At 38.4% G+C, this 12,583-nt stretch overlaps 3 protein-coding genes across 5 annotated transcripts in view; 2 read left to right on the forward strand and 1 right to left on the reverse strand.

Moving 5' to 3' along the window:
- The first annotated feature begins 2,157 nt into the window (after positions 1–2,157).
- On the forward strand, positions 2,158–5,853 carry hspa5 (heat shock protein 5). The gene is made up of 9 exons (XM_008424363.2): positions 2,158–2,313; positions 2,790–2,944; positions 3,054–3,285; positions 3,387–3,524; positions 3,614–3,726; positions 3,814–4,204; positions 4,298–4,535; positions 4,624–4,791; positions 4,894–5,853. The coding sequence occupies exons 2-9, from the start codon at positions 2,829–2,831 to the stop codon at positions 5,454–5,456; spliced, it is 1,959 nt and encodes a 652-aa protein (XP_008422585.1). The 5' UTR covers positions 2,158–2,313; positions 2,790–2,828; the 3' UTR covers positions 5,457–5,853.
- Positions 5,788–9,173, reverse strand: rabepk (Rab9 effector protein with kelch motifs). 3 transcript variants are annotated; one of them, XM_008424362.1, is made up of 8 exons: positions 9,030–9,173; positions 8,542–8,636; positions 8,293–8,447; positions 7,966–8,121; positions 7,719–7,883; positions 6,746–6,895; positions 6,520–6,669; positions 5,788–6,435 (listed from the first exon to the last, which is right to left on the reverse strand). In XM_008424362.1, exons 2-8 carry the CDS (start codon positions 8,592–8,594, stop codon positions 6,215–6,217), a joined length of 1,050 nt encoding a protein of 349 aa, XP_008422584.1. In that variant the 5' UTR covers positions 8,595–8,636; positions 9,030–9,173; the 3' UTR covers positions 5,788–6,214. The 3 variants fall into 3 exon arrangements, with proteins under 3 accessions (XP_008422584.1, XP_008422581.1, XP_008422582.1); XM_008424359.2 differs by having other exon boundaries at positions 8,542–8,645; XM_008424360.2 differs by having other exon boundaries at positions 8,542–8,718.
- Positions 9,174–9,857: 684 nt separating this feature from the next.
- The window catches only part of rgs3a (regulator of G protein signaling 3a), a 142,640-nt gene continuing 139,914 nt past the window's right edge, over positions 9,858–12,583 (forward strand). The window contains exon 1 of the mRNA XM_008424364.2: positions 9,858–9,948. The gene's annotated coding sequence lies outside the window, so the exon portion shown is untranslated. The remainder of the gene's footprint in view (positions 9,949–12,583) is intronic.

Consider the following 12,583-nt stretch of genomic DNA (forward strand, 5'->3'; position numbering starts at 1 on the left):
TCAACAGCTTCTGTTATTTGTTCAATCAAGTCCATGATAGCCATTGATGTAGAATTTCCAGACTTAAACCCATATTGATTGCTACTTAATATATTGTGTTTATCAATAAATAAATTTAATCTATTTACAAATAATTTTTCCAAAATCTTTGAGAACTGTGGTAACAAAGAAATTGGCCGATAATTTGCAAACAAATTTTTTTCTCCATTTTTGTAGATAGGGATTACCTTGGCTATCTTCATGCCGTCTGGAAATACACCATTTTGAAATGATAAATTACAAATATATGTAAATGGCTCAATAACATAATCCATTATATCCTTTACAACCCTCATATCCATGTTCACCCAGTGAACATGGATATGGATATGATGAAGTAAATTGATTAACCTTATTGTCTGATATTTTACTATATTTTACTTGGGTAGTTTCGATTTGTCACTTTCACAGCAAAATTAAAGGCAATTAAACTGTTCATCTTTGTAACAATCCTAAAGCTTTCAATATGGAACTGGTTTTTAGAACAGAACGTGAAGAGTCCATTGTTTCTGTAATAGATAAAGTAACTTGATGCCCCCTTAAAGAACTAAAGCTTTTGGCTTCAAGTAATTAAACACAACAAAAATATTTGTAATTTATTAAATATGATAAATATAGCATTGATTTCCAAAGTACAAATCTGTGTAAAACTGTTCTTCATAAATGTAAATTTAAAATATGTAACAAATGTCTAGAATTAACACAAAGTTTGAAAGTGAGAGCGGTCTTTGGTTCAATTGCAAGAAACTGAAAAAGCAGAGCAAATCTTGCAGCCAGTTTCACTTCCTGGTTATATTATTAGATTTAAGTAACATTGCTCTGTGTTGGAAGCTCCTTATAGCTGTAGAAGGAAAAGAAGGAAATGAGTGATCCTTAAAGAAATAGATTTACCTGCTAGTGAGCTAAATATTTGTGTGCACCAACTTGGGGATCTGGTTTTTATTAAGCATATTCAGCTGTTTTCTCTTTTTGCTTACTTTTTTATGTTTGCGTTTTTTAATATATTCACTTTTAGGTTGCACTTTAACATTCATAATGTGTGGAACTCTGATTTAGTTTTAATTAGAAATATTTAACCAGCTGAGGACATTTGCTTACATCTCAAAGTACTTAAGAGCACTTTGGAATGTTGGGTAAATTGAAATATGGGGGGTTGTTTTTTTTTTAATTCAGGGGCTATAAACAAAAAAACATGTGTCGCCTGTTAATTAAAGAGAAACAACAAATCATAGTTTATAGTTAATTTCTAGAAATGTCCACCAGGTCAATACAAAATAACTGATGAAAAATATGTTTATAGATACTTATCCAAATACCATAAAATAAAAATAAATTCTGTCTATTAAGTTCAATCTAGTTTGATACGCATACATGCAGTGACTGGATTGCTCTTTGTTTTATCGATATTTTACAGTTTCATACTGCTTCTAGAACATTTTTGAGGTATCCTCTGCTCTTCTATACTCTTGAACACAACACACACTATTTTGTTTATGATGTAGAAATCAGTTTTAAATCAAGAAGAAAGAAAGCCATCACTTACTGGATATTTTAATTTCCAAATTGCATATTAGTAATGATGGAATGGCTAAAGAGCATTTATGTTGAAGTGAACAATAATATTTGCAGGCCTCATATCAAAACAGACAAACCTATGAATGAATCATCCTGACAGTCAGCTCATCTAATGAAACATGCTATTTATTTAAGTCATAATGGCATATTACTGATCAAGAGAGTGATCATTACAATGCATGATACTAGAGTAGCATCCACAGAATTACTTGCATTCATATTGTAGCTTATTTGTAGGATACTACAACACATAAGAATGTTTTAGAAAAGCAAATGCTACCCAAACTTCAAAATGTATGAAATGTGACGATGAAACACCTTTTCGCCGGTATGTAGAGTGGCGTGTCATTGCACCAACTGCATTCATCAGTGTTGCTGACTGACAGCCAATCAAGGTCGGCGGAGTGGTGGACAAGGCGATGACGTTGCGTCAAACTGATGTGTGCAAATCAGCACCGGACAGCGTGCTGAATGAAACCAATCAGCGCCTTCCAGCAAACAGCTGCTCAGCCAATAGCAGGCCTCCACGACAGAAAAGCAATAACGGCTTATATATGGAGAAAGCACATTTCTCAGCATCATTCTGAACAGGCAAGATCGTAGAGGATACATAAGAAGATACGCAACTCATTCGGAGGAAACTTGACTGGATTGATTCATTGTCGAGGCCTTTAAATCGTTGATAACGTTGTAGTAACGGTAAGTACATAAATCTGTGTAAATATTGTAGAATATTGTGACATTTCGTGTTCCACCTAGCATAAGCGTTTTCCAAATCGTTTCATGTAACCAATGTATAACGCAAGCAAAGCATCGACAACAATAGTCTCTTTTTAATACTGCAGTTGCCATTTAAAAAAACAACAAAAAAACGTAATTTGAATGCAGTGTGACTTTGTTACATTTTTATTCGGTCTTCGTTCTTCCATGATATTGACATGTACATTAGCCAATAACTGACATTAATGCTAACATTTGTTTGAGATTAAGACTATTTATCTTGTTATTCCAGCTTGTAATTTTACTTGATGTTTTTTTCCCATGCATTTGGTTGTAATGGTTGTTTCCTGTCTCTAAATGGTGGGCAACGACTACAAACTTCTATTGATCGGTTAAGGAAGGGGGCCTCGTGGTGCATTCTGGATACTTGAATAGTCTTATTTTGTCTTTTGTAGGTTTTCCTCATTTCTGCGTCCAGAAAAAGAAAAGCAACGATGAAGCTGTTGTGGCTTGTAGTGCTTGTGGTCGGCACCGTGCGTGCTGATGACGACGACAAGAAGGACGGTGTGGGCACTGTCATAGGAATTGACCTGGGGACAACCTACTCATGGTAATGAATTAAGTCGTATTCAAAATGTCAGACATCTTTGAAATGTTTTCTTTTCCTTCATTGAGATACCAAGAAGAGTACTCAAAACTAACCTCTCTTTAATTTTCAGTGTTGGAGTCTTCAAGAATGGACGTGTGGAGATTATTGCTAATGACCAGGGTAACCGCATCACCCCCTCATATGTGGCCTTCACCAGTGAGGGTGAGCGTCTCATTGGTGATGCTGCTAAGAATCAGCTGACCTCTAACCCAGAGAACACGGTCTTTGATGCCAAGAGGCTGATCGGTCGCACATGGGGCGACTCCTCTGTGCAGCAGGACATCAAATACCTGCCTTTCAAGGTGAGTTTCAACTCTTAGCTGTTGCAGTAGTGGTCATAATTGAAGGGGTTTTATTTTATGTTCTCCAGATTTTTCTTTTTAACATTCATGTCCCATTTTAGGTTATTGAGAAGAAGAGCAAGCCCCACATCCAGGTTGACATTGGTGGTGGCCAGATCAAAACCTTTGCCCCAGAGGAGATCTCTGCTATGGTCCTGACCAAGATGAAGGAGACTGCTGAGGCTTACCTTGGCAAGAAGGTGAGAGACGTTTCCACAAACCACTTGATTTAATACTAGTTTCTAATAAATTACTGAAACTTACAAAAATTGTTTCCTTTTGTGCTCAGGTCACACATGCTGTGGTCACTGTCCCTGCCTACTTCAATGATGCTCAGCGCCAGGCCACTAAGGATGCTGGCACCATTGCTGGTTTGAATGTCATGAGAATCATCAATGAGCCGTAAGTATTTAAACAAAATGTTGAAATTATAGAAATATTTTACTTTCTTCTGTATAATACTAACTTTTAGTTTTTATTTGCATCTAGTACTGCTGCCGCTATTGCTTATGGCCTGGATAAGAGAGATGGCGAGAAGAACATCCTTGTGTTCGATCTGGGCGGTGGTACCTTTGATGTCTCCCTTCTGACCATTGACAACGGTGTGTTTGAAGTGGTAGCCACCAACGGTGACACTCACCTGGGAGGTGAAGACTTTGACCAACGTGTCATGGAGCACTTCATCAAGCTGTACAAGAAGAAGACCGGCAAGGATGTGCGCAAAGACAACCGCGCTGTGCAGAAGCTCCGTCGTGAGGTCGAGAAGGCAAAGAGGGCTCTGTCTGCCCAGCACCAGGCTCGTATTGAGATCGAGTCCTTTTTTGAGGGAGAAGACTTCTCTGAGACCCTAACCCGTGCCAAGTTTGAAGAGCTGAACATGGTAAGTTGAGTCTCCTTAAAGAGCTGCACAACAGTAATGTAACAAGGTTTCTCTAAAGTGGCTTACAACTTTTCACTTCTCTTCAAAATTCAGGACCTGTTCCGCGCTACAATGAAACCTGTACAAAAAGTCCTGGAAGACTCGGACCTGAAGAAGTCTGACATTGATGAGATCGTGCTTGTTGGAGGCTCCACTCGTATCCCTAAAATCCAGCAGCTGGTGAAGGAGTTCTTCAATGGCAAAGAGCCGTCCAGGGGCATCAATCCTGATGAGGCTGTGGCGTACGGAGCTGCTGTCCAGGCTGGAGTGCTCTCTGGAGAAGAAGATACTGGTAAGTTTTCTTTGGCTTAGTTGAAATTGCTAAACATGATTAAAATGGCTAGTGTTTGCTCATCAAAAAAATCTTTCTGTCCTTGCAGGAGAAGTGGTCCTTCTGGATGTGTGCCCCCTCACCCTTGGTATCGAGACTGTTGGAGGAGTCATGACCAAACTGATCCCCAGGAACACTGTGGTGCCAACAAAGAAATCTCAGATCTTCTCTACAGCCTCAGATAACCAGCCTACTGTCACAATTAAAGTTTATGAAGGTAAGAATTGGACAGAACTCCAAATGCATAATATGAAATTTTAAAATTGATCATGAATGTAAAATGTTATAAAAGCCTAATCATTATCTTTTTATTTTTTAGGTGAGCGTCCTCTGACAAAAGACAACCATCTGCTGGGCACCTTCGACCTGACTGGCATCCCCCCTGCCCCTCGTGGAGTTCCACAGATTGAAGTCACCTTTGAAATCGATGTCAATGGCATTCTGCGCGTCACCGCTGAAGACAAGGGAACAGGTAACAAGAACAAGATCACCATCACAAATGACCAGAACCGCCTGACCCCTGAAGACATCGAGAGGATGGTGAACGACGCCGAGCGCTTTGCTGACGAAGACAGGAAGCTGAAGGAGAGGATCGACTCCCGCAATGAACTGGAAAGCTACGCCTACTCTCTGAAGAACCAAATCGGCGACAAGGAGAAGCTCGGCGGCAAACTGTCAGACGAGGACAAGGAGGCCATTGAGAAGGCTGTTGAGGAGAAGATTGAGTGGATGGAGTCCCACCAAGATGCCGATCTGGAAGACTTCCAGGCTAAGAAGAAGGAGCTGGAGGAAGTTGTTCAGCCTATCATCAGCAAGCTCTACGGCAGTGCAGGCGGACCTCCACCAGAGGATGCCGAGGAGCAAGAAAAAGATGAGTTGTAGGCAGGCTTGAAGTCTTTGGTTGCCCTTTTCCCTTTTAGGTGGCATTAACATGAATTTGAACTGATGGGACTCAATAGTGAGAGGAGTGACAGGGAAGGGGTGACAACAAGCAACCATACTGAATTTTCTATGACTTGAAAATCAACTTCAGTGTGAGAAATGTCCTTCGCTGCAAGGCGGAGATTCGTCAGCCCAGATGAGGCTTGTTGCTGCTGTTCTCAGGCAGTCCTAATGGGGGTTTTGTGAAGGGGAGGGGGTTATTTGGGTGGACAAGTTATTAGCAGGTACACTTAGGATGGTGTCTGTGGGATCAATGGTTCTGTTCACAGGCAATGCTCAAAGTTATTTATTGTACTTCTGGAAAGACACTGAAATAAATGTTTCATACAAACTATTAGCTGGTGGTCTCATGCTGCATTAATTTGATACTTGTTGGATAGGATTTCCTTCAACACAAAATTCAGGGTTGGCACAGAGTTAACTTATGGCTTTAAATTCAAATTTAACATAATAGGATCGAAATGATTAAAAATGACATTTGCAACAGAATAGAATTCTACTTGAAACTGTCATCCTGGAGAAAATTAGAATTCTAATGGTGAGAATAGTTTAAAAGACTTCTGGTAACACTGAAAGTTGTACATTGAAATTTGAAACCTACATGTAAAAGCTGTCAAGAGTTAAACATACAGGCAGCTCTAAAAATCAGTGACTTCTGGAATTTGCAGGAACTGACATGAACCTTGAATGGCAAAAGTTTACTTGACAACGGTCACAATGCAGTCATTATAAATAACGCCGTGGGTGTCCATTCCTCCAAATGCAAAAGCCAGATTGATGGTTTCAAAGTCTGGACTGTTGGTCTGCGTCCCATCTGCATTCCTCTCCCTACACAACTGCCATGGCAATAAACACATGGAGTGGTCCAGGCGGTTTGGTGGCAAATCTCCAAATTTCATTAGGGTCCATCTGCTCTTATCTGCAAACACAGAAAACAGCATGACATGTCTGGTCTTAAGAAACATGAGTTCAAGAAAATGAAAACCAGGTAAAGGCAGTGTACCAGTATTAAATCTGTACATTGAGTTGACGGCGCCGTCTACAGTCAGCCCTCCAAATATATAGACGTTTGCACCCTGTACCACAGCCGAATGGGCTGCAACGGCTGGTGGGATATCTCCTTTTGACTGCACTTTCTCCCACTTCATGATCCCTTTAAATATGGATTCCAATATTAGATTAGCCAGAATTTCCATAGTTTATATGTTTTACCTTGGTAAGAGGCTTACATGAGTCAAGAGAATACATATCACTGAAGAACTTATCTCCAGCCATGCCTCCATGAATATAAATCTTCGAGCCAACAGCAGCTATGACGTGTCCGTGTCTGGACGCCGGTTGCCCACCTTGTGTTTCTGGTTGAAACCAAGTGGAAGAAACTGGAAAGACATTCACACGCAAAGCATTAAATTAGCACAAATCTTTTCTTGAATTTGTTACCATTGAAGCAATGTATTTTGAGGAGCTGCCTTTCATAACGTACATTTACACACACTACTGAGATCAAGTTGTAGAGCTTTTACAGAGAGCTCCACAGTCACTGCAGCAATGTCTGTTGAAACTAAAATAATATCTGAACTCAAAGCGGACTGAATTTATGGTATTCTCTCCCATCGATCTTAAAACAGTCAATTCCTCAATTGTCATACTAGATAGTTTAGAAGACATATAAATACTTAAACTGGCTTGATGAACAATTAGCCTGTATTTTTAATTTAGTTTTAAAAAGTAGCTATTATGAAACCTGTCCAATGTCACTTTCTCTTTGTAATGGACAACAGCAATGCCATTTATATGAATACACCTTCCTCTGTTTTGAAAAGACTAGATGCAGCAAGGTGGTTATTAGAGGAAGTTGAGCAGCATTATGCCTCTTGGATACTTATTCAACTTTGTACAAAGCTTAAAGAGGTGTCACTCTCCTTTATAGTCAAAAACTGCACGCCTAACATTCTGTCCTTTCACACTAGTATTATGGTAATTAGAATTACTTTATCCACTTATAATCAGAATTTGTCAAAATTTTATTCTTTACATGGACCCTCCTTACAGTTCTCTGAAAGAAGTTAGCACATTTTTGTTTGTGCAAAGTTTGTGATTTTTATTGGATTCATTTAGCATAATTTCATATATTCCTCAGCATTCTTTGCAAAACACTGCTTATTATGATTATCTTACAAAGCTGGTTCTTTGCTCTCTAACCTGTATCAAACACATGAAGTTTGGTGTCTGAGACGGGTGCAGCGCCTGCTTCCCCACCAGAAAACACATACAGTTTGTCCCCTATGCAGGCTGAGCTGGTGTGGTACGTCCTGGGACTGGGAAGCTCCCCTTTTGCTTCTACATTTTTCCACTGAGGCTCCTTGTCTGGAAACAAAATAGACTTCACTGTTTTCATAGGAATTATAAACAACTGCTGATTAGAAGAAAAGCTTAAGACAAGATTTACCAGAAAGCTGTAGTTTCTGGATACATTTGCGATTCCCCGTCTGCTGTGCCCCACCAAACACCCACAGGCACTGTGGACAGCTTTCAGACACAAAACTGCAGTGTTCATATCGGGCTTCTAAACCTTTCCAGTCGGATGTGATCCATTCATGATTATCTGGTAAAGAAGAATAAACATACAAATCCAGACTTGTGACTTTTAACTTGAAGGAGTCACTAGTCAAGTACATAACTAATGTTTTACTTACAAAGTCTAAGTGGCTAATGCTTTATCATATGCTTAAGCTATAACAGGTACACGTTAAAAACTGGTTGTGGATATTTTTACCTAGATTTATAGCATATGACTCTGAAAAACTGCCACTGGGATTAGCTCCCCCAACAATAACTATTCTTCCTTTTCCTCCATCTTCAGAGGGAACAAACGTGCAGGTATGACCCACACCAACCCCTGGGGTGCTTCCACTTGGTATCAATGAATACCTGTTGACAGCAAAAAGGATTTCAGAAAAAAAAACAAGAGATAATTTCTATTCTTACATAAATGGTACAAATGATACATTTTTACTATACATACCAGATTCCTTCTTTAGGTCTATCAAGCGGGTCAAGCACTGGGAGAAACTCCATGGCACACAGTGGTGAAGTTAAGTCAATCTTTATTCTTCATGTCTGCTTTGACTAAGACAATAATGCTAATATTTTCTGTGTAGAACGTTACAGGAAGCATTCACAAAAGCTCTTACGTAAAAACCTAGCACAAAACAAAAAGTGAAAAAAAAGAGACTGGCTTTTAATTTTTTTCTTTTTAAAACAAGAATTAGATATCAACTTTAAAACTCTGTTGAAATTAACTTAGTTTAGCTAGAAAGCTCCAGGTGGAGACAGGAATAACAGCACGAGCTTTACCAAGCTTAGCATGCGAAGCACTTCCTCCACACCTAACTGCGGAGTGCGGAATAAAACGAGAACAAACTAGTAATCAAGATCATTTAACAGTTCTCTGACACTGTTCATTAAGTGATGCTGTTTACAAAGTTAAGTAAAGATAAGACGTTTACTCACCAGCGTAAATATTCTAATTCAAATCAAGCATGAGCTTTAGAAAACAAATTATGCGTAGGATTTTGCGTTAGCTACGCTATTTGGTTTGATTCAGACGTATTTATTATGGTTTCGTAGTGCGCATGCTCTGTAAATTGCTTCTCTCTTTTTCTTCTTCTTTTTCCTCTTTTTCCTGCTTCTTCTTCTTTTATGACGGCTGGAAAGCAACGTATTGATGTGCGTTACTGTCATCTACTGGAGTGGAGTGTGGACCGGGACCTTACATGTATATTATACCACACAAAACAAATCAAATTTTCTAAATTCTTTCTATTAATTTTGTCGTCTTTTCAGTAGAGAACAAAAATATTCAGAAGTGGAAAGTTCTTTCAAAAGATCTTGCATATTTAACTGTAATTTATTGTCTTGTAGTTTACATACAAATTCCCTTATTTCAACAACAGAATATTTGGAACAGAACAACAAACCATGTTTTATTGTCTTTTCTTGAAAACAAAAATTGTATTTTGTTGGATGTTTTCCTATTTTAAAGTAAAATACTATTTAACCCTGTATGGGCCAAACCGTCCTCCTTTCTATTTCGTCCTGTTCTCATCAAGTGTTTTTTTGAATACTGTAAGGCCACCTGCCAGTTCTTTCTTATTCCCGCTGTTTCTTGCATCGTTCTTAAACTTTTGCTTAATAATTGATTTGATTTCTCTTTAATTGTTTCGCTCTACCCAATGCAACACATTAATACCTTATGTATTCTCAGGAAGTACCTTTTAAATTGTATAAAATGTCAAAGAGCCGTTTTGCGTTTGCACCTGTCAGCCACCGTAGTTTGCAGCTCGTTTCGCATATGATGAATGCGGTTTCGCTCAGTGCCGCTTGCTACTCGTTTGCACCTTTCGGTTTTTTTTTACATTGGCTGACCCAGGTAAGAACTTTTTTTTCTTTTTTGCCACAACTTACAATTCAGCTTGATGCTGAACGTAGACTTGTTTTCTTGTATGCACAGAGTTGACAAAGTGTAACATTCACTCCCTATTAAATTAAATTTAAGTGTTAGAAGTCTAATATTCCAGAAGACAGCTTTAAGAAAGTTTAAATATTTGGTTCACGATACTGGAGTACAATGCGTTCACTAGGTATTTGTTGGCTTTATTGTTGGCTGTAATGAAGTCGTTTCTTTAATTGAATATGTTGCAGCTGTTAAAGTTGCAATTCTTACCTTTAGTGATTTCTAGTGAGTCCAAGTTATATTGAATGTTGAATGATTCACAGTCATTTTACCATGGAAAAACGGCAGTTCACATAAATAAAATACAATTAAAACATATGTACATTAAATGCATGAGAAAGAACCTGGTCAGTCAAGTACAATAGCTGTAGCACAATGATGAATTCATACCGTTTTAGTTTTTTCAGTGTAGTAATTGTTTATTCTTTTTCAGATGTTTTTTGTTCCATGTTTCATATTTATCCTGCCAGTTTTGTTAATGATTGAGTCACAGTTTGTGCAAATCAACATTGATGTGGTAACACTGATTGCAATTCACACTGAATCCACTAGGCTGTGCAATTGTATTACAGTAAACCACATTTTAGAAGTACTCTGTATTACCCATCTACTTGGGACTTTGCTTTACTGCCCAACATATTTACCTGATTTAATTTTAGTATAATTGTTAACTTGCCTTCTTCTCTACTACATCTTAATTGTCACTCTTGCCTTTGTTTTCTTCTATGTTTTCAGGTACTGTTCTTTCATAATATGTGTACAATTTTATGATTGAAATTTACAGCACACATTTTTTTTATAGATTGTCTGAGTTTTATAAGGCAACTATGGTGTCAGGTGAAGGCCTCTAGCTCTTGTTACTGACAACTCAAGAGCTAAAACATCTGTATGCTTGTCTTTTTTCACTCATTGCCATTTAGACAATGAGTGACTCAGAGGTTTGTTAAGAGAACAAATGGCATCATGAAGACCAAGAAACGTAATGTAGTGCAGGGATTGAGTTGGAAGTTGGAAGTTGCTACAGGTAATACGGTATAACGGCATCTCGAGCTTTGAACATCTTGTGGAGAACCGTCCAATCAATCATCTTAGAGTATGAGTATGAGTGAATGGCATAGCTGCAAGCCTACCAAAACATGGCTACCCACCTAAGCCAACCGGCTGGGAAAGGAGAGATTTAGTCAGAAACGCAGGCAAGAAGCACATGATAATCCTGTAGGAGCTGCAGAAACCTACAACTTCTGACAACTAATGTTTCCACAAATATTGGGCTTAAGAAAAAGTTGGCAAGAAGAAAATTGTTATTGAAAGAAAGTCATAAGAAATTCAATTTGCAGTTTGCTATAAGCCATTACTCTGGAAGAGAGTGTTTTGGTCAAGTGACACCTGGTGGTGCCTGAGCTTGAGCTATTCCTAAAAGAAACATGAACAGAACTTTTACACCTGAAAGTTGGCAGACATGACATGCAGCAGTAATTTTGTAGGTGATCCTATAAATATTCACAAAGTTTTAACAATACTGAGGGAAGGGTTTTTTTTTTTTTTTTGGCTTGAACACGTAAAATGTGTCCAGAGGTATTAATAGTTTTGCAAGGTTCTATATGTCAGCAAAAAATGCAGAACATTTGTTGTCAAATGAGTTTGTCTTCGTAAATGACTGACATATGGAAGTCCTACTCTGCTTCCCGTTTGGGAAAGCTGTGTAGGAGTTTCAGAGAACTACTTTGTTTTCTTTTCCTTTGAGCTGATAAAGACCTATTGAATCAGGGATTTTTTGTTTTTCCTGGCAGATCGGAATGAGGGGACAAAGGTGAACGATCAGGAGTTTTCAAAGTCCTGAGAAACAGACAAGAGACAGGATAAAGAGATTACTGGACATAGCCTAAAATGGTCTAATTGAGGATGCGTTATCATTGTGAGCATTGTGCTGACATAGATTGCACTGGCCAAGCAGCAGTGTCGCTTTCTGCCAGATCTGTGCATCTCTATTAAGTAAGGCTTTGATTTTGGTGCTTTCTTGGTAATCGGGTCAACTGGTAATCAGGATTAATTTTGAAAGTTCATCCTTGGGTTACTAGTACATTGCTGCTCAGCAACATGCTCACGCAGTGTGATGCAGATATTGCTGTTGTGTCACATTTCACCTTGAGGTGTTTTAAATCATGATGCACTGTAATCTGGATTATTGCTGCATTAACTCGATGCTGTATTGTTTGTGTTTTCTGTGGTATTAAACACATTTACAGATCATTTAACCTGGGTACTAACTGTTGGATTGTTGTCGTTGCTGCTTCCTCTGAAGTGGAGGTCTGCTGATGTTTTTAATCCCTTGCAGATTTGAATTAATATGAATCTGAATTAAATTCTTTATTCTTTAAAATAAATACTTCAAAATCTCCTTGAACATAATCCTGAAGGAGTTTCGTTGTTTAATTAAAATATGTCCAGCTTTTGAATAAAACTTGAAAGCTCTTATTTGGCTATTAGAGACATTAAAGGAAACAAATCTGTGAAGAAAGTGTGCTTTGGTTTAAACCAACTTTTGCTTTCA

This window comes from Poecilia reticulata, linkage group LG12, assembly GCF_000633615.1.
Source record: "Poecilia reticulata strain Guanapo linkage group LG12, Guppy_female_1.0+MT, whole genome shotgun sequence".
In the NCBI taxonomy this organism is placed as follows: domain Eukaryota; kingdom Metazoa; phylum Chordata; class Actinopteri; order Cyprinodontiformes; family Poeciliidae; genus Poecilia; species Poecilia reticulata.